This window comes from Xenopus laevis, chromosome 3S, assembly GCF_017654675.1.
Source record: "Xenopus laevis strain J_2021 chromosome 3S, Xenopus_laevis_v10.1, whole genome shotgun sequence".
In the NCBI taxonomy this organism is placed as follows: Eukaryota; Metazoa; Chordata; class Amphibia; order Anura; family Pipidae; genus Xenopus; species Xenopus laevis.
This window is the reverse complement of record NC_054376.1, coordinates 108,025,421-108,046,409: the sequence shown is the minus strand read 5'-3', so window position 1 is coordinate 108,046,409 and position 20,989 is coordinate 108,025,421. Positions and strand designations below refer to the sequence as shown.

The 20,989-nt window shown below is 38.3% G+C and overlaps 1 protein-coding gene across 1 annotated transcript in view; it reads left to right on the top strand.

Moving 5' to 3' along the window:
- Positions 1–15,157, top strand: part of LOC108713261 (BTB/POZ domain-containing protein KCTD16) — a 169,086-nt gene extending 153,929 nt beyond the window's left edge. Inside the window, exon 3 of the mRNA XM_018256169.2 lies at positions 13,849–15,157. Coding sequence (XP_018111658.2) covers positions 13,849–14,303 — 455 coding nt within the window. The 3' untranslated portion in view covers positions 14,304–15,157. The remainder of the gene's footprint in view (positions 1–13,848) is intronic.
- The last annotated feature ends 5,832 nt before the right edge of the window (positions 15,158–20,989 follow it).

Below are 20,989 nucleotides of genomic sequence, written 5' to 3'. Positions count from 1 at the left end.
TGCAAGTACAATAAAGTATTTCCCTTTTATGTGAATTTGCAATTACGGAGGAACCCTGCTGATTCTTGCTGTATCAACTCCCCATAGGGGCACGAGTGCCTAAAAACATGTTCATCAGGCTGACATACATTATATTTTTTTGAATTAAACTTGGGAGGAAGATTTGCTTAGCTACACAATAAACTCTGACCTGATAATTCCTGACTAGGGAGAGCTGCATTCATTAAATCCAGCCAAAGAATAGCTCAGCTCTCATCAGTGGGTGGATAATGGCATGAATCCCTCAGAAACCTGTTACTTCCTATCATACACAATTTGTACTGGAAAGAAGTCATCAGTGTATATGAATTAAAAAAAAAATCTTCATATGCACCTTGTGCCCTTCTAGCTTGCCTCACTTTCAGCATAATACTGAGACCTTCTTTTTGTAAATGGTTTGAGCTTTGAGAGCTATATGAATAGCTATATTACTACTTATTTTCAGCCTAACTTTCCTCCTGTGATCACCATAGCACAATATCAGTAATACTATATCTTGCTGGACTAACCTGTTATTTATACACGTTTGTGAACTTATTACTGCCACTTGAAAACCGCAAAAGAACAATTTATACTGAACTGAGAGGTGTGTTTATATTAGGAGATTTTATTTGCTGTCAGTCAAGAGCAGAAGAGCAGAAGAGCACAATTGTACAGGTTCCCTTTATTGATAGAAAGTTACCTTTATAATCAATGATGTTGAATGCTTGTCACTCTAGTCCGCCAGGTACAGCCTAATGGGATAGATGAGCAGTGGCTTTTGGCAACTACTACTTCAAAGTCAAAGTAAAACTTTATTGTCATCTCAGCAGTATACGAATACACAGGGGTCCGTTTACTAAAGTGCGTTAAAAATATTCGCACAATATATAGACAGAATTTTCGCCAAATATGTTATCGCCAGTTTACTAACCTGCGGTAAATATAAATTTGCGAATTTTCTTGCGCAAGAATAATTGTTCGCCAGTTATCGCATTTGCTGAAAATAACGCTACGTACACATTAACGCATGGTTTACTAAACAGCGAAATGTGCTAAAGACAAAATTAACGCCAGAATATTCGCAAACTTTTACCGCCACATATGAAGTGGCGTAAAAGTATTTTTTCTGCCAGAAAATTCTCAAGGGGCAGGAAATATCCCATAATAATGTTTTTTTTTTACCCATCATTCTTTGCTGACAGGAGAGAGATCTGTAGCTATTGCTGACAGGATGTTTTGGCTTCTGCTTCTATCTGTTGCAACAGCAGCAGTTTCAGCTCAGAGTCGTATTATTGGCAGCGGCATCACAGTCCAAGTATTCGTCAGCCTCTACGCTTTTTTGGTTTCATTGTGATTGGCTACATTAAACTGTGCATTTCTATGAAGCAAAGAGATTGACTGGTATCATTTCCTATGATTCTATTGGCAGAAGAGTTTATATGATGCAGACTTGTTTGATTGGTATTACTCTGGTGATGTTGTTGGATGGTATAATCATCAGTCAATAAAGTTTATAAGTTTTGAAGATGCATTTCTGGCCATAAATGTCACAGTAAAAATTGCCATAATAACCGCCATAAAACAAGACTATTTTATAGCATAAATATTCGCAAAAACGTAATTTTTCGCCAGAAAATTCGCAACTCGCTAAAATTACCGCTAACGTAAGATGGTTCCTTAACGTAGTTACCGCAAGTGATCGCAATGACTTCTGAGCGCATCGCTGTTTAGTAAACTTAGTCGCTGCGAATATTCTGGCGTAAAAATATTCTCAGCGATAACATGCGGAAACTCTAAGTCAGATTTACCGCACTTTAGTAAACGGACCCCACAGTGAGACGAGACGACGTGGCTCCAGCTAGTACAGATATCTCTTAGATGTCTCTTAGGTAGGGATGTCGCGGACTGTTCGCCCGCGAACTAATTCGCGCGAACATCGACCGTTCGCGTCCGCCGAATGTTCGCGAACGTCGCGCGACGTTCGCCAATTTGGGTTCGCCTTAGCTGGCGCTTATTTTTGCCCTCTCACCCCAGAGCAGCAGATACATGGCAGCCAATCAGGAAGCTCTCCCTCCTGGACCACCCCCTCACCCCCTGGACCACTCCCCTTCCATATATAAACTGAAGCCCTGCAGCGTTTTTTCATTCTGCCTGTGTGTGCTTGGAAGAGCTAGTGTAGGGAGAGAGCTGTTTAGTGATTTGAGTTACAGTTGATAGTAACTTTGCTGGCTAGTAATCTACTTGATACTGCTCTGTATTGCAGGGACAGAACTCTGCAGGGATTTGAGGGACAGTGAGTTTAGGTTAGGTAGCTTTGCTGACTAGTAATCTACCTTCTACTGCAGTGCTCTGTATGTAGCTGCTGTGGGCACTGCTTCTGATCTCATCTGCTGACTGCTGTAATAACCCAATAGTCCTTGTTAGGACTGCTTTTATTTTCTTTTTTGTTTTTTTTACTTTGCTACTGTAAGAGCCCAGTGCTATTAGTCTAGCTGTGTTGGGGAGTGGGACTGGTGTGCTGCTCCTCCTAGTAGTTCACCACTACCAGCACCAACCAGAGTCAAAATTGTTACAAAGTATCTTATTTGCACCTGTTAGCTGTTCTGAGCTCTCTGCCAAAGCTAATTAAGTTAGAAACTGTTTTTTTTCTGGCTGTTCAGTTCAGAGAAAAGAGGGACTTTCCAGTACAAAAGAGGGACAGGGGGTTGAGTGGTCAAAAGAGGGACAGTTGGGAGGTATGCAAGTGCCACCTAGCTGTGTGAGCTTTTTCACATTCTGTCTAAATAACAATAATAATTCCGTGTCCGTAAACATCACCTGAGTGATGTTTTTACAGCAGCAATAATATATTCCGTACCCACTACTGTATACGTTGCCCTTGCAGGCATTGTTTGCCCAGTCTTTAACCAAGTGCCACCTAGCTGTGTGAGCTTTTTCACATTCCGTGTCCAGAAACATCACCTGAGTGACGTAGTGTGATTTCTGCCCTTTACAGCACAAAACGCAGCGCTGTGTCAACAATGTATTTTTCAGATACATTTTTGCCCTTGATCCCCCTGTGGCATGCCACTGTCCAGGTCGTTGCACCCTTTAAACAACTTTAAAATCATTTTTCTGGCCAGAAATGTCTTTTCTAGCTTTTAAAATTCGCCTTCCCATTGAAGTCTATGGGGTTCACGACGTTCGCGAACCGTTCGCATTTTTGACGCAAGTTCGCGAATATGTTCGCGAACATTTTTTCCGCCGTTCGCTACATCCCTACTCTTAGGTAGTCCAGGTGTGTAAAAGAAAAGAAAAGTTCAGTTAACAGTTCAGGTGTGTCTGGAATGTAGTGGGAGGGCAGGCAGTGAGTTGAGGAGTCTGATCGCTTGTGGAAAAAAGCTTTCGCGCAGCCTGGTTGTTCGGGCTTTAATACTGCAAAAGCATCTGCCGGATGGGAGCAGCGTGAACAGTCCGTGTGAGGGGTGTGTGGAGTCCAGTGCAATGCAGGAGGCCTTCCTTACACAGCGCTTGTGGAAGATGTCCTGCAGTGATGGAAGAGCCACTCCAATGATGTTGCCAGCTGCAGACTTTTCCGGTCAGCAGCACTGGCACTACTGTACTAGACAGAGATTCAGCTTGTCAGGATGCTCTCTATGGTGCCTCTGTAGAACACTGTGAGGTAGAAGGCGGAAGGTTGGCCCGTTTCAGTCATCTCAGGAAATGAAGACGCTGCTGAGCCTTTTTGGTGATGGAGGCGGTGTTGGTGGTCCAGGTGAGGTCATCTGATATGTGGACTCCCAGGACTTTGGTGTTCTTTACTATCTCTACCGTGGAGCCGTTTATGTTTGAGTGGTGTGTGAGCAGGGTGAGTTCTCCTGAAGTCGACGATCATCTCTTTCGTTTTATCCACATTCAGGGACAGGTTGTTCTCACTGCACCAGACCGCCAGCTGCTGAACCTCATCTCTGTACGCAGACTCGTCCTTGTGGCTGATGAGTCCCACCACAGTCGTGTCATCGGCGAACTTAATGATGTGGTTTGAGCTGTGTCTAGCTGTGCAGTCATGTGTCAGCAATGTGTACAACAACGGGCTGAGAACACATCCTTGAGGAGCTCCTGTGCTCAATCTGATGGTGCTGGAAACGTTGTCGCCGATATGAACAGACTGAGGCCTCTCTGACAGAAAGTCCAAAATCCAGTTGCACAAAGAGGTGCTCAATCCCAGCTCGCTCAGTTTCCCGCAGCTTTTGAGGGATGATGGTATTGAATGCTGAGCTAAAGTCTGGGAACAGAATTCTCACATAACTGTCTTTCATGTCCAGATGAGTTAGTGAGAGGTGGAGTACAGAAGATATGGCATCCTCAGTTGACCTGTTTGGCCGATATGCAAAATTGTAGTGGGTTCAGTGTCTTGATGTGTGCCATCACGAGTCTTGATGTGTGCCATCACAAGTCTCTCAAAGCATTTCATGACCGGGGTTAGTGCAACAGGGCGGTAGTCATTCAGGCAGGTTACTGAAGATTTCTTTGGCACTGGAACGATGGTTGTGGACTTAAAGCATGTGGCGATGGTCATCTGGCTTAGCGATGTGTTGAAGATGTCAGTAAAGATGTCTGTCTACTTGTGGCAGGCCAAGCCGGCTGGGTTGCTTAGGGCACCACCTCGACTCACATGGGCGCACAGAGACAAGTGGGGGCAAGAGAGTGCAGACTAGGGGTAGGTAGAAGAAGTACCTGCCCAGCATCCCCCATTGTTGCACCATAGGCAGCTACCTCTTCTGCCAAAACCTAGAGGCACATTTATCAAAGGTCGAATTTCAAATTCATGTAAGTTTTTAAAACTCCCATAAATTTGATATTCAATCAATCAATATTTTTTTTTAAAAAAATTTTTATTTGTACATCTGGGATGAATTTGATTGACTCGAAAACTTGAATCGAATTAGATTCGAATTTTAAAAACTCAATTCGAGCTTTTTCTCTTCTTGAAAAAAAACATCAATGTCAGGAAGGCTGCAAACAACTCCACATTGATCCCTGGACCTCATTTACTTAAACAGCAATTCAGCAGGTTTTAGGTGACAAATGGCCTTAAAGGACCTGAGTTCTTAAAGGGCCAGAGTATGATAAATATCAAAAATCAAATTCAATTTTTTTTAAAAACTCAAATAGAATTTCAATAACTCCCTAGTCGAATTTGACCGTTTTGACCATAAAAAAATTAAAAATTTGAATCTTGAATTAAAATTTTTAATTCAAAACCTTGATAAATCTGCCCCCTAGTCCCTGTGATAATGGGTAGAATTGGATCCACAAATGGAACAAACTAGGTTCCTTATTTGCTAATAGATGTTTTTTTGTAGATGTCCTATTTTTAATCTGTGATACTTGCTTTGACTTTATTTTCTCTTACATTTAGAGCTGCTCAAATAAATATCTTCTGATATTTAGTACAAACTCAGTCAACAGAATAGTGGCACTGACCTCCCCACCCCATCCTCCTGACAATTCCAGTTTCTGTGTACACAGGATTGAGTTTGACCTGCAAATGCTAAGCGGCGAAAATTCACCAGCAACAGCTTCGCAGGCGGCGCCAGGCAAACACTTTGCTCAGACAACACTAATTCACTAACATGCACCGAACGCTGGTGAAGTTGTGCTAGCATTAATTAGGCAAGCAGAGCGAAGTTGCACTAGCGTTGGCTAATTTGCATACCGTGGGAAGTTAAAGTTGAATGAACGTATATGTTGCAGCAAATACATTACACTACACAAGCCCAGGGAACCTTAATAAAATAAAATAGAGTTGTTATATTGCCCAACACATGTGCCCAGTGTATAGTTTATGTGCCATATGTAAGGAAATGTAGGGGGGAAGCCGGTTACCCCCCAAAAAATTACGCTCTTTTGCAGCCTATCACCCTGAAAAACGGAAAAGATGCCAGCGTTTTTTGGGACTTAGAAAAATTTTCAACTAAATTTTGAGGAACTCCTATCTACGCTATTGCACTTCGCCTGGTCTGAGGTGGCGAAGGCAAGTCTGGCGCAAAAGGGAACGTTCAGTAAACTCCGCATCTTAGTGAATTTGCGTAGTTTCGTCCATTGGCCAGAGTGCAACTTCGCCTGGTGATTGAGTGCGAATGAGCGCTAGCGTCAGTCTCTTTCTCTAGTAAAGTTACGCCTGCACCCATTAGTAAATCAGCAAAGTACCGAAATTATGTCACGCTGAAAAATTTTCGCCAGCGTTAGTCACTTCGCCCTTTAGTAAATTTGCCCCTATGTTTGCTAACACTTGTTCTGGTACAATACTTCAATATTTCAGTTCATAGCAGCGGCAACCCACCACCATCACAAAAATGCAGATACAGAAGTCAGATAACATTTTTTGATTTTTTTTCTTATTATTATTGTTGTTTTTCTTATTTTGTTAGCTGGACTTGCAAGAAAATAGTAATTGGCAAATACCCTTGGTTGAATCTAGCAAGTATCTATGATTCTTTTCAGCCCAATAAAAAATCAATAACTAATTAAGCTTACCACTTTGAGATTTTCTATGTAAAATAAACAGCATTATGAAGCTTCGATGGTGTCTTCATTTAGATACTGTCTAAAAAGTGGTGTTCTAAGAAAAATAATCCAGCATTATGGATTTCAAAGTGACTTTTCAACCATTTATTACACAAAGAGAAACTCTGTTGTTGCACTGTAGCCTATGCACAATTATATATAAAGTATATGTACTTACATCAAGATTGGTTTCAGCTTTCAGATGAGATCAAGGTTTTTTTTGTGTTTTCCATGGAATGACTGCTAGCTGTTAAATGCATTTTTTGTTACTGCTAATCATTATATGTGATCTATAACAATAAAAAAGTTAAAAAAAAACCTGAATTATACAGCAAAAAAGTGTGGTATGATCTAGGAAGATCAAAAAAAATATTTTGTTTAATCTGCAAACAGTAAAATGGGTTACCATCTCATTTTGGCAAATGTAATAAAAGTTGTAGAGTTTGCTCAGGTACAGTAACCCTTAGGAAACAACTTGCTGTTTGCTCATGAACAATGCTACCTGTTGATTGGTTGCTGTAGGTGCCTAGCTCTAGCCAACTATGCCTCTTTCATTACAGTAGCCCATGGCCATCTACTCATTTTATACGTATAGAGGTCTAAACACCTAAGCTGGCCACAGACGCAAATATATAGTCAAAGTTTTCTACGATTTTCGGACAATGTGTGGATCCTCCCAACATTTTTTGTACCATGGTGATCAGTCGTTTAGTCGATTGGACAGGTTAGAAGATTTCTGATGGGTAACGATAATACATCTGATGATATCAATGGGTGAATGTCACTAGTATTTGTCTGGCATAACTTTCATATGATTGCTGTCAGGGCCAGAACATTATCTGATTTGTTAGTGGCAGTTCGGAAGATTGCGATGTCCAATCGTTCATCCTATACAATTATAAAATCTGCATGTCTATGGCCCGCTTTATTGCAACCAAGTAACAGGTTGTATGTATTGGTTATGGATCCTATTGGTTACTGCACCTGGGTAACTTTTAGCCCCCAACCTTATTCCTACCTTACTGTATGTCTCCTCTCCTACCAGTTGGTCACTCAATCTTTCTCTTCTTCACTATAGCTGCCCCTGGCTGCAAATTATTAGTGATGGGCGAATTTATTCGGCAGGCGCGAATTTGCGGCGAATTTGCGTGATTCGCCGCCAGTGAATAAATTCGCGAAACGCCCGCGAAAATTCGCGTCAAAAATTCGCCTGCGTCAAAATTATTTTTTTCGAAAAAACTCCAAAACGGACGCCGGCGTCAAAAACGGGCGCCGGCGTAGAAAAAACGGGCGCCGGCGTCAAAAATGAGATGCCGGCGCCGTTTCGTGAATTTTTCGCCATTTCGCGTGAAATTCGCTAATTTTTCGGCGAAGCGAAACGGCGAAAATTCGCCCATCACTACAAATTATGAATCAGAAAGACATACATATAATATTATACAAATAATAAATAAAAAAAAAAATACCCAGAAAGCTTGAGAGCATTTTCTAAACAAAATTATTTATACAACTGAGTACGGTAGGTATTTTTCTTATTTCTTATTTATCTAGTTGAAAGGAAGTGTTTTTCTGTTCAGTTTGAGACCTGTTGAGATCTATGACAGCATGCTGATCATTCAAGGTTCTGTTCAGCTAGAGTTAATGGACCTACACTTTAGTGTTATCACATCATTTTTTATTCTATATTTACAATAACTTTGCATACAAAATACATCATGTTGGGTTGTCAGTCTCTTTATTGTGGACTTTAGAACATAAATTTGCCTTTGTTCTTTACAATAGTTTGATGCAAACCTTTTCCCATCAATAAATATTACAGTAAAAGCCAATTGATCACCCTCTTTTGTGTTGCTTTTTGTACTTTTGGTATATAGCATTCTCCCTAGCAGTGATGGGCGAATCGGTGGCATTTCGCTTCACCGAATAATTCGCTAAATGTCCCACAAAATTTGCAAAACAGCGAAAAATTAGCAAAACTGCGCCAGTGTCTTGTTTTTGACGGATGCCAGTGTCCATTTTTTTTGACGACTTCAAATTTTTGCGCTGGTCTCGTGAATTTATTCGTCGGTGGTGAATCACGGGAATTCAACGCAAATTCACGCCTGGTGAATAAATTCACCCATCAATACTCCCTAATGGACTCATCAAGCAGGAAAAATGCTGCCTATATAATGATGATGCTGAGGGATTTCTGTGCTTCACAGCCGGAGACTAATCATAAATCATTCTTTGAAATGAATTCACACCTGTATAATGTGTCAAAAGCATCAACAATTTTGCAGGTTTTTATTCTTCCTGCCTTATATTGAATTAAAAAATAAAAACCCAACAAAATTGGACTATGAACAGGTTCTTTTATTCACCTTCTATATCCGGTGTTCCATGCCATTTTTATAGGTATTCAGGGAATTATATGTCAACCAATGTAGTACCATTCCTTATTAAAAAAGCCAATTGGTTTCTGTTAATGTCAGTTTTTTGTAACATACATATGGACAGAAACCTATTAATTAACAGCAATTATTACTAACCCCTAGAGGGGACTTTGTTGAAGATAATATTTACTTTTTTTCCTTTAGAGCATTCAGGGGCAGATTTATTACAGATCAAACTGTTCAACCGTTCAATCCACAATTTATCAGTACAGGTATGGGACCTGTTATCCAGAATACTCGGGACCTGGGGTATTCCAGATAAACGGATCTTTCCATAATTTAGATCTTAATACCTTAAGTCTAGAAAATAAACTTTAAATAAACTCAATAAACTGGTTTTGCTTCCAATAAGGATTAATTATATTTTAGTTTGGATCAAGTACAAGGTACTGTTTTATTGTTACAGCAAAAAAAAATTCTAAAAAAAATAATAAATTGGTTTATTTGATTATAATGGAGTCTATGGCCTTTGTGCAATTCAGAGCTTTCTGGATAACGGGTCCCATACCTGCACTTTCCTTATTATATATAATATATATATATTTTAGATGGATTTTTGGAATCTTTTTGTTCTTAGAATAAATCAGCCTCGTTCTATATCCGATATGACGTAATGTGTCTGGCTTAGAATTTTAGAGCTGATTTTATAAGTGTGCTCCCCAAACAGATCATAAAATGTTTATAAAACAGTCACAGGATAAAGTTATTAAGGTAGAAAACTTGCAACAGGGCTGACTATCCCATAGCAACTATCAGCAGGTAGCATTTATTGGTCAGCTGTTTAATATAAACCACGTTGCAGGTTGCGATTGGTTACTAGACCTCAGAAAATGTTTTATCTTTTCTGCATACTCATTGGTTTTGTAGAGGTGCTAATTTAAAATGGATTGTGTGCTGGAGTCTGTGGCAGTATCCAGAATTGACAGAGCAAAGTGTCAGCACACAACTGAGTAATAGCCATGTCCTCTTTAGTAATTCCATCCTGTGTAATTAGTAGTGGGACACAGACACTGACTTGCATATCAGGCCAAACCAATTAAGACTGCATGATTTGCAAATATCTAGGGAGTGGAAGGACAATTAAATATGAATTAAGAGATAACTTAATACTTCCGTAATACTCCTGTTCTATCAAATCATTACTAATTTCTTTGTCAATAGTTATCTATGCTTTGAGCTGTTGGTGGCAGTGCTGGAGCTGGGCTGAGATTACTCCTCCTCCTACATCTGCTTGGCCTGTGTGTAGTATCTTGGTGGCTCTTCAATATCTATATCTGTTCTCAGTAAAGTAAATGATTGTGGCCTATGCAGACTTCTAGGGCAGGTTTTTTTTTACACCTACTTAATAGACATCTAACATATATCTGATTCTTAGGCAGCTATTGGTCAGCTATCTTTTATTTTGGCAATCAAGGATCAGCTAGTTGCCATGTCAAGTTAGCTGCTAATGTTCGGGTCCAGGTATAGCCAGCATTAGGGGCACATTTACTAAGCTCGAGTGAAGGATTCGAATGCTACTATGACCTTCGACTTCGATTCGAACTAAAAATTGTTCGACCATTCGATAGTCGAAGTACTGTCTCTTTAAAAAATACTTTGACTGCATACTTCGGCAGTTTAAACCTACCGAGACACAATGTTAGCCTATGGGGACCTTTCCCTTCACTTTTCTAACCTTTTTTTGATTGAAGAAAAATCCTTCGATAGATTCGAAGGATTTTATGGTTCGATTCAAAGGATTTTATTGTTCGTTTCGAAGGATTTTATCGTTCGATTCAAAGGATTTTATCGTTCGGTTCGAAGGATTTTATCGTTCGGTTCGAAGGTTTTTATCGTTCGGTTTGAAGGATTTTATCGTTCGGTTCGAAGGATTTTATCATTCGAACATAGATTTTTACTTCAATCGATCGCAGGATTTGCGCTAAATCCTTCCAATTTTATATTCGAATTCGAAGGATTCAAATTCAAGGGTCGAATTTGAGGGTTAATTAACCCTCGATATTTGACCCTTGACAAATGTGCCCCATAGTATATGAAGAATAATGTTTGGACAGCACTTCATCTTTTTGAAATTGAAAATATCTTATTATTACAACCACAGACACCGATCATTTATTCGACTCGAGACAAATGGTGAGTGAATTTGCCCCACTGAAAAATTGCAAAACTCATTGAAGTCAATGGGCATCAAACATTTTTTTCCATGCAACAATTTTTTGATGTGTGCAACAATTTTATTAGATCCAAATGCATTAAAGCCAATGGGCATTTTTCTCTTAAGGACTTTTTTGTCCAAATGCATTAAAGTCAATTGGCGGTTTTTTTCACAACAAATTTTTCACTGCAATTGTTTTTGCAAAAAATTTCACAGATGACCAAATTTGCTATTTTGCTGCAAATCCGTTGCTGGTGAAAAAATTTGCCCATCACTAGTGGTGACTGTGCAGTAGGTTCTGGTGGTTGTTCATAGGTGTATATTAGCTAAATTACAATCTTGAAATTATTGAACATTAAAGTGAAGTTCTGATATTCTGTATGCAATATATTTTAGCAAATTTTTTGTGCTTCGTATGTATAGTTCATCAAAACTGGAAGAATTTAATTAGTGTTGAGCAGTAACTGGAGACCTTTTCCTCCAGAGAACAGTTGTAAACCCATGAAGTGAAAATATTCAATTTACAGATTTTGCTTTTAACAAATGTAGTGTAACAGTAACAGCTTTTTTTTTTTTTTGACGAGAAAGGGGAAATGAAGCAGAAAGGAAAGAAAAGCTCACAAATAGGGCAAGCACTTAGGAATCTAGCCAATGTAAACATAAATCAATACTCTTCATGAATAAAGTTCTTGAAAATTCTCATAGCCAGCTGTACAGTGTTACTGAGCAGTCTTTCCTAGGGTACGATTTAGATAAGTTTCTGTTTAGTCGTTATTGATTTTTTTTTGCAGCTTTATATAGAACAAGACTTACTTTGGGCCTATAAAAGACACTGGCTAAATCCTTTGCAGACTCTATGGCTCCCATCTCCATGACTTGGATGGGTTGTTTGAAAAAGTCTGCACTTTATTCCAATTTACCTACTAAAGAACAACTGTAATGATATTTTATACAATATCTGAAATGAGTATCTGAGAAATTCCTATGCAAGGGCTCCTAGCAAACCTTAAAATGTAATCATATTGAATACAGAACATTAAAGTGCCATATATTAAATAGAGGCGTATTTATTAAAGGTTGAATTTTAGTGGTTTTAGAGGTTTTTAAAACCACAATTAAACTTTCCTTCTCTAAAACCACTATGCCATGAAAGTTATCAAAAGATCCAAATATAAAAAGTATGAATGAAGAAAATCTCTGACGATAAATACGACTATCTCCAAAGCCTCTGAAAATTTAGTTTCGGACAATAACTACCAATAAAAAAATCTGAAAACCTCTAGAAGTCTGAATGGTTAAACAAAATGGTCCAATAGTTTCAGCACTAGTGATGTTTCGCCAAAAATTTGCAAAACGGTGAAAATTCGCCATAATGCATTGAAGTCTACGGGTGACAAATTCGTTTTGACATTTTTTTTCGCCCATTGGAGTTTATGGATGTAATTTTTATGGCTTTGCTGATCACAAATTGGCGCAGCTCCCATTGAATTCTACAAGACCTCGACTACTTTTACTTATAACAGTAGAGTGCAAAGTTATTAAAAAAATACTAACACGACTATACTGGATAAATAACTGATTTCAATTATTTATGATGCCATTTGCCCATGAGGTGAAGGCTCAACACTCGCTCAAGCTCAGTTGTAAACATCAGAAAAGGGCACTAAAAATTCCTAACATTTTGTGATGGCAGAGGTACAGTATTCTTTTCCTATCATGTTGGGCAGAAACTGAATGGAACCATATAACACCCTTGTACTCTTCATGTGAGTTTCTGTTAGGAAGGACATGTTATGCAATATAAGGAGGTTTAAAGGGCATGTAAAGTGGATAAAATCCCATTTTTACTTTCTTTAATGAAAAAGAAATCTATCTCCAATACTTTAATTAAAAAATGTGTACCGTTTTTATAAGAAACCTGACTGTATGCAGTGAAATTCTCCCTTCATTTACTGCTGTGGATAGGAATTGTCAGATGGTCCCTAACTGCTGAGCAGGGAAACAATCATACTTATGAACAGCAGGGGGAGCCCCCGCCTTACTTCCCAGCCATGCAGAACTCAAGCAGCTTTGTTTATGACCATCCCTAAGCAGCCCAGACCACACTGAGCATGTGCACAGTCTTAGTCTTGCAAAGATGTATAACAAAGTTACAAGATGGTGACCCCCTGTAGCCAACTTTGAAAGCATAAATTATTTGTTTGATTAGGCTTGTGGTGCAGTAAGTTCATGTTTATATTTAGTATACAAAATACAGCATTTCTAGCCTTATTCTATTTTACATGCCCTTTAAAGGCAATTTACCTTCAGTTCTTCTCAAACTACATTTCTAGCAAACCGTGAAGGAATCAGTATTTACTTTGCTGGGGAGAAATCAATTTTCTATTTTTATTTGTTCTTTTGCTTTGTAAGGCTGAATTGCCAGCTGGGATGCTATGGTATTGTCTTCCTTTGCATCAATGTGTAGAATATCTCAGAAAGGTTAAAGTTAGAGTTTCTCGCCCTTTCTATTTTACTTTTTGTTCCCCTTTTTATGGTTGTTTCTGAATAGACCAAAGGTGGAAAGGTGTCATCGTACTGCACCTTAAGATTTACTTGCATGTTTTTTTTTAATTCAAACCAAATAACGTGTTATATGTGTTACTGAAAATATGTTGTACTAACATGGTTGTTATTACTTTATTTTAGGAGGGCCTTCCAAATGGCAATCATCAAACCACTGTGATTGCTGCTGTAAAAACCCAAAAGGGGACAAAGAAGGAGAAAGCGGGACATCATGCAATGAACTCTCCACTTCGAGCTGTGACAGCCAATCTGAAGCCAGCTCCCCACAAGAGACAGTCATCTGTGGTCCAGTAACCCGTCAATCCAACATACAGACTCTGGATCGACCAGCCAAGAAGGGACCTGTGCAGATTCTCCAGCAGTCTGAAACTCGACGGAAAAGTGATCTTTTGCGAACTCTGACTACGGGCTCCAGAGAGTCTAACACTAGCAAAAAAAAATTAATGAAGGAAAAGCTTTCCATTGAAGATGAGCTGGAAAAGTGTATTCAGGATTTCATGAAGATCAAAATCCCAGACAGATTCCCAGAGAGAAAATTTTCATGGCAACAAGATCTACTACGAAAATATCACCTATAGAAAGGGAGGGAAATTATTATTATTGAAACACAATTATATCATTACATAAAGCCTATTGTTTCTTTAGTAGATTACCATGTCCACTGAAATTACTGCCTAACATAAATACTGTATGCCATCTTAACCCCATTGCTGTTGGAAAGGCCTTGAAATTATTATAGGCGAGACCAGCAACAAATGATTTACCATAGTTACAGGGTATTACATGTATTCTCTCTGTGGAAGCACAAGGTATTATGTTCCTTTGTAATTTTCCGTATAAGAAATGATTTATATAGACACTGACAGCACAAACAAAATAATCATGGGGGTGCAGATGCCTTTGTTTTTTATTTTCAAAATGTCTTTGTGTTAAAAAAGCATCTGAAAGTGTCACTTGAAAAAAAAAAATGCATGTTTTGTTTCAGAAGGAAGATGAGCACCCAAGTGAAATACGCATATCTATATTATGATGGTTTACATTTAGTGAATATATAACTGCATAAATGATTTGTCTTGTTCTATCCTTGTAACTTTGCACTTTCTTTAAAAATGGACAGCGGCTTCGTGTGGTCATATACTCTGTGGCTGCTTCATTATCTCTATTTTTGTAGGATTATGAGACGTGTGAATGGTGTTTACAAAAAGATATTTAAAAAAAAAAAGAGAGAAGTTTATCTTATTTTAGTCTATAGCCATGTCATCTGTGTCAATTCCATACAGGGAAACAATCCCATTTTTTTGGACACACAGCCTTGTAATCAATGACCTTTTTTTTGCAAAATACAGGGCTTTTGTGGTGACAAAAAAAAAATCTAAAATTTCATAGATGTTGATGTGCATAATAAAGTCTGAAGTGCTCATTCACACAAGAAGTCAAGGCTCTCTGGATTGTTTTACACACTTGAAAGAATGATTGCTTACGGCAAGGGAATTGTTGGGGGAGAAATGCCAAGGAAATAATATGAAGAATGTACATAAACTTTGACGTTGTGCTTAAAAGGGAGATATGTCTAGCATTGTGCTCTTTGATGAAGTTAAATAAAATTGTAAACATAAAAAAATTAAAAACGGTGAACTAGCTCATGATTCCATAACACATGCTATTTGATCTTTCCACTGAAATGATGCGTAATTCTAATCAGTGCTTACCTGTTTATATAGAAATAGCAAATGTTGGTGGGAAATTTTAAATTTCAAGCGGTATTTTATTTCTAATATCTGTAATTTGCTGCTCAAAGTCCGTATTGATTAAAAAGGGTCCAATGAGATCAGCACAGCTTCCATTGACTTCTATAGCACCTCGGCACACTTAACAATTCTCAAATTTAAGAGAAATGTAGAGAAACCACACATTTTTTGAGATTTGTGGAAACAAGATAAATGTGATTTTTAGTAAATAGACCTCCAAGAGTAGCCCACAGATGGTACACACCTGTACAGTCATTGCTATCCTGTTTTATTCTTATCTTTCACTTCCTATATCCTCACTCGCAGAAGCAAAAAAGTTGGACACTCTCAAAGTTTTTTTTTTAACCACACAAACTAACACAACACATTTATGTCTTCTACACCTTGAGTGCACAGGAGATGCCTCTGTTTGACATGATTGTATCATAACATGAAAGATGGCTTTGTTAATACAATAAAAAACCTCGGTGCTGTAATATTATTCACATTACTTTTCGTAAAGGCTCTGTGTGAATAAGTATCCCTTTTAGTCTAGGCAGGCCATAAACTAATTATGAAACAACTGACTATGATTATTTCCAAATGCCCACAGCAATTAAAATGAGCTTTTTCAAAGATAATTTACGCAGTAAAACAGATAATTGTCAAATAATAAAAAATATTGCCCAGCAAACTGCATTTTAGATTATTTAAATGCTAGGCAACACACTTTTCACTTAGGGTATAAAAGAACCAATTAATGTAGAATTGATGGTGTTGGCATGCTGGAACTGCTGTGTCAGTGCTATTGATTTTACCGAATTTTACATTTAAAGGGTAATAAAGGATTTTTTTCTTTTTATCTGTATTTTTAATTTTTTTTATTAATATTTTATAATATATACACAAGGGTCTGTTTACAAAGTATTGTGAAAGAAGTTCAAGAGTGTGGCTCTTAGGGGCAGATTTATCAAGGGTCGAATTTCGAAGTGATAAATACTTCAAAATTCGACCCTTGAATTGAAATACTTCGACTTCGAATATATTTTTCACTGAATTTGGCCATCGTGCGATCGAAGTAAAATTGTTTAGAATCGATTCGAACGATTTTAGCGTACAATCGAACGATTTTACGTTGATGTGTAAAGACTTAGAAAAATGGTCTAGAAGGTCCCCATAGGCTAACATAGCACTTCGGCAGGTTTAAATTGGCGAAGTATTGAAGTCGAAGTTTTTTTAAAGAGACAGTACTTCGATTATCGAATGATCGAACTATTTTACTATGAATCTAAGTCGTAGTAGCCTATTCGATGGTTGAAGTATCCAAAAAATTACTTTGAAATTCGAACTTTTTTAACTTCGAAAATTCACTCGTACCTTAGTAAATATGCCCCTTAGTGTTCATTTAGGTAGTACTTCTTTACTGGGTCTGGCTGCATTGTGCACTTTGCAAGGTATATAGCACAGTATTGGTGGGTGAAGCCCAGATCTGCCTTATGTACCACCCCTCTCCTGCCCCTCATGAATACAGAGCTGTTTGCATTCAGCTGTATTCACACTCTTGTATCACTACATCAGTCATTTTGCTCTTCTCTTGCAATCAGAGAAAGGAAAGCCTGGAGCTATAAGTGCAGGGGCTACATGACCAGGGATCCAAATGACCAGCAGCTAAATTATACTGCTTTATGTTTAGAGATTGGCTGAATCAGATGTAGCTGTGATTGGGTGAGAAGGAATGAGTTAAGGTGGATGAAAGCTGGGCTGGGGGTGGAGAAATAGACGGATGTAATGCTCTTCTGGGCAGGTAGAAGTTTCTCTTCTTTATGTTCTCTTATAATCAATTAATAACTGAATGTGTATGTTTTCCTGCAGGCACTACTATATTTTGGTTTTTGTACAGTTATACAGTATAAATATGAGCTTCTGCATGGTATTATTCATGTTTAATTAATGGCAAATGCTTGATCCAGGAATTGTTTCCAATCGCCACTGGGGTCAGGAAGGAATTTTTTGAGGCATAATTGGCACTGGTTCAGGATGGGTTTTTTTTGTCTTCCTCTGTCTTAAAATAAAAATTTAAGTTTTATTTGTAACATCGGTGATGGGACCTTGCCAGAGTACTGCACAGGTAAGTTTAAAAGAGGCAGAAAGGAGGTTCTTTCCTGTGACTGCACAGTACGTTGATTGATCCAGACACTACTACTTCTTGTGCTAGATGACTGCCTGCTTGGATTTCCTATCATTGAGACACTGCAGATTCAGGGCCAGCAGCAGGGCTGCTGAACTCTCATGGTGGGAGATGGTAGCAGAATTTAGGGCCATACTCTCTGTAGGTAGAGGAAGCCTAATTAGGGATGGGCGAATTTGAGGCCAAAAATTTGCCGCCGACACCCATTAAAGTCTATGGGCGTCAAAAATTTTTTGTCATGCAGCGAAATTTTTTGACGCAAGTCTTTATTTTTTTGACGCACGTTGCCATACAAGTCTATGGGCGTCATTTCCATGGCGAAACAAGGCGAAAAAATTCACCCATCCCTAAGCCTAATACTCAGTGGAGGATATAATTACATAGAGCTGATCTAGAGTGAGGAACGGCAGAGCATAGTAGAGATCTCTTTTGGAATTCTGGCTTTGAATATTGCCTTGGGGTGAGGCTGACACAGTCCTATTTATTTTATAAAATGTGAATAAATGCTGTGGCCATTTTACCCCATGTCTGGCTCCTGGTATTACATTAAAGGGATGCTGTGTGTGATATCACACCCTCCCCACCAGCAGCCGATCAGCAGAACAATGGAAAGGTAACCAGATAAAAGCTCCGTGATAGATATAAGAACACTCAATAGTAAAAATCCATTTCCCACTGTGACATCTTCAGTAACATTGAGTAGGAGAAATAATAGCCTGCCTGAAAGCAGTTCCATCTTGAAGTGCTGGCTCTTTCTGAATGCACATGCCCTGGCCAAATTACCAGATATGGCTGCCTACACACCAATATTACAACTTTTACACTAATACACTTGTTGGGTTAGGATTTTACATGGTAGAGTGAATTATTTGTAGTGTTAACAGTGTAGTTTAGAAATAAAAACTACACCATAAAAATCATGACAGAATCCCTTTAAGGAATGTAACATGGGGTTAAGTGGATGGTTTGAGGAGTCCCTTTGTCATATTTGTTATTGAGCTTAAATTAGGCATGAATTATTGATAAAATGTTGCTGCATGCTGTGATATGTATTTCAGCAAAATCTGGGTGAGAAAACCTTTTTAGATTTCATTTATAAAGACATAAGCTAAATTAGCAAATTCCAATAATTAGAGTGTTCTCCTGATGTTTTTGATCATATTACACATAAAAAAATAGAACATAACTCTTAGTTCTCAAACTGTCCAGTGTGTGCCAGTTCAACGCTTATATGTCTTAAATTATTAGTGCATTGTGCAGGTATGGAACCCAGTATCCAGAAAAATCTGAATTACGGGAAGGCCATGTTGGATAAATTTCATTTCAATCAAACAGTATCTTGTACTTAATCCCAGCTAATGTATAACTAACCCTTATTAAGGGCAAAACAATCCGATTGGGTCTAATAAATTTTTAGTAGATTTAGGGGGGTTATTTATCAAAATACGAAAAGTTCTCACTATTTTCTGAAAACTACTCTGACTAAATCTGCACAGACTTTTCCTCCCTATTTATCAATACATTTTCACAATTTTTTTTTGTGTGGAAAACGTCACAATAAAATTGTAAAAAAAAATCTGAATCGCATGATTTTTTTGGGGGTTTTGCACTCGATATTTTTGTAAAAAAGCGACAGTTTTTGCAAAAACCCAGCGCAACTCAGAAAATCTTTCAATTGTTAACAGGGCATCTACCATTGACTTTTATATGTTCTCAGCAGGTCAGAATTGGAGTACATTTTCATCTGACTTTTAACACAATCGGACTTTTTTATTTTCCCATTTAAAAAAAAAAATTGTTTAAAAAAAAGTATGGAGATCCAATTTTTGGAAAGACCCCTTATCGGAAAAGCCCCAGGTCCCCAGCATTTTGAATTTTATTATTATAGATATATCATGACCTGAGTGAATGAGAACCTTCACAGACATATGGATAATAGATCCTATACCTGTACAATTTATTTTGCAGTCAAAAAAGAACTAACTGAAAGCACAACTGAATGTTGTTCTAAATGCAAGCATCTGATAGTAGGGTTGGTTCTAAGAGCATAATAATGGATGCTAAAACAGTAGTCATGTATAGATCGCAAACAGCTGAAATGAATGTGGTGTGTGACTAATAGCTTTGGCAATCCATAGGGAATACACAATTATGTTTTGTTGGAACTAAAATATCCACACAAAAATGGTATAATCCCGACTCCAGAGTATTCAGCTCATGTAACAGTAGTTCTGCGTATGTGTTTTTTTTCCTTAATACCATTCTGTGCAGTCGTGTGTGTTTAATGAGAAGATTAGTATATATAAATAGTAATGAGCTTATTTTAAACGTCACCCCAGAGCAATAGAAGAGCGTAATACCAAATGTTTTTCTTAGACAGCAATACGGAAGGAAACGATTGCATAAATCCAACATTAAAGAGAGACTTTTCTTTTGCAGTGAATTATGTAATATTTTCTTTATTTCTGCAGTTTCTGCATTTCTTTCCATCTGCTAAACCCAACAACTTTCAATATGGAATCACCATCCTTTCTTATTTCTTATAAGTATTTTCCCTCCATGCGTTAAAACTGTTGGAAAGAGATCTATACTAGGGATGTAGCGAACTGTTCGCCGGCGAACTTGTTCGCGCGAACTTCGACCGTTCGCGTCCGCCGAATGTTCGCGAACGTCGCGCGACGTTCGCATTTTGAGTTCGCGTTCGATTCGAATACAAATCGTTCGACCATTCGAATTCCTTCGACCGCTAAAAATCGAACGATTTCCATTCGTTCGAACGATTGTAAGCATTCGATCGAATGAAAAGCATTCGATCGAATGCTTCGATCGTTCGATTCGAATGAAAATCGTTCGATCGAACGATTAAAATCCTTGGATCGTTCGAATCGAACGATTTTAGCGGGTGTTCGAAGTTCGCGAACTGTTCGCGAACGTTCGCATTTTTTGCCGGTGTTCGCGAACGGCGTTCGCGAACACCAAATCGGCAGTTCGCTACATCCCTAATCTATACACAACATAGTGGGAAGATTGAAAGGGTCAGAGAGAGAATGCTGTGTTTGGTTAAGGAAAGACCTGTGGATCTTAGACAATGGATCCCAACATTTGAAATTACCCTTTCATTTTTTAGCATAGTTAAAAAATTGTACTTGTCTACATCTTGGGGCCCATTTATTATTAGAGGAAAAAAACTTTGAATTTCGAATGTTTTTTTGGCTACTTCGACCATCGAATGGGCTACTTCAACCTTCGACTTCGAATCGAACGATTCAAACTAAAAATCGTTCGACTATTTGACCATTCGATAGTCGAAGTCCTGTCTCTTTAAGAAAAAACTTCGACCCCCTAGTTC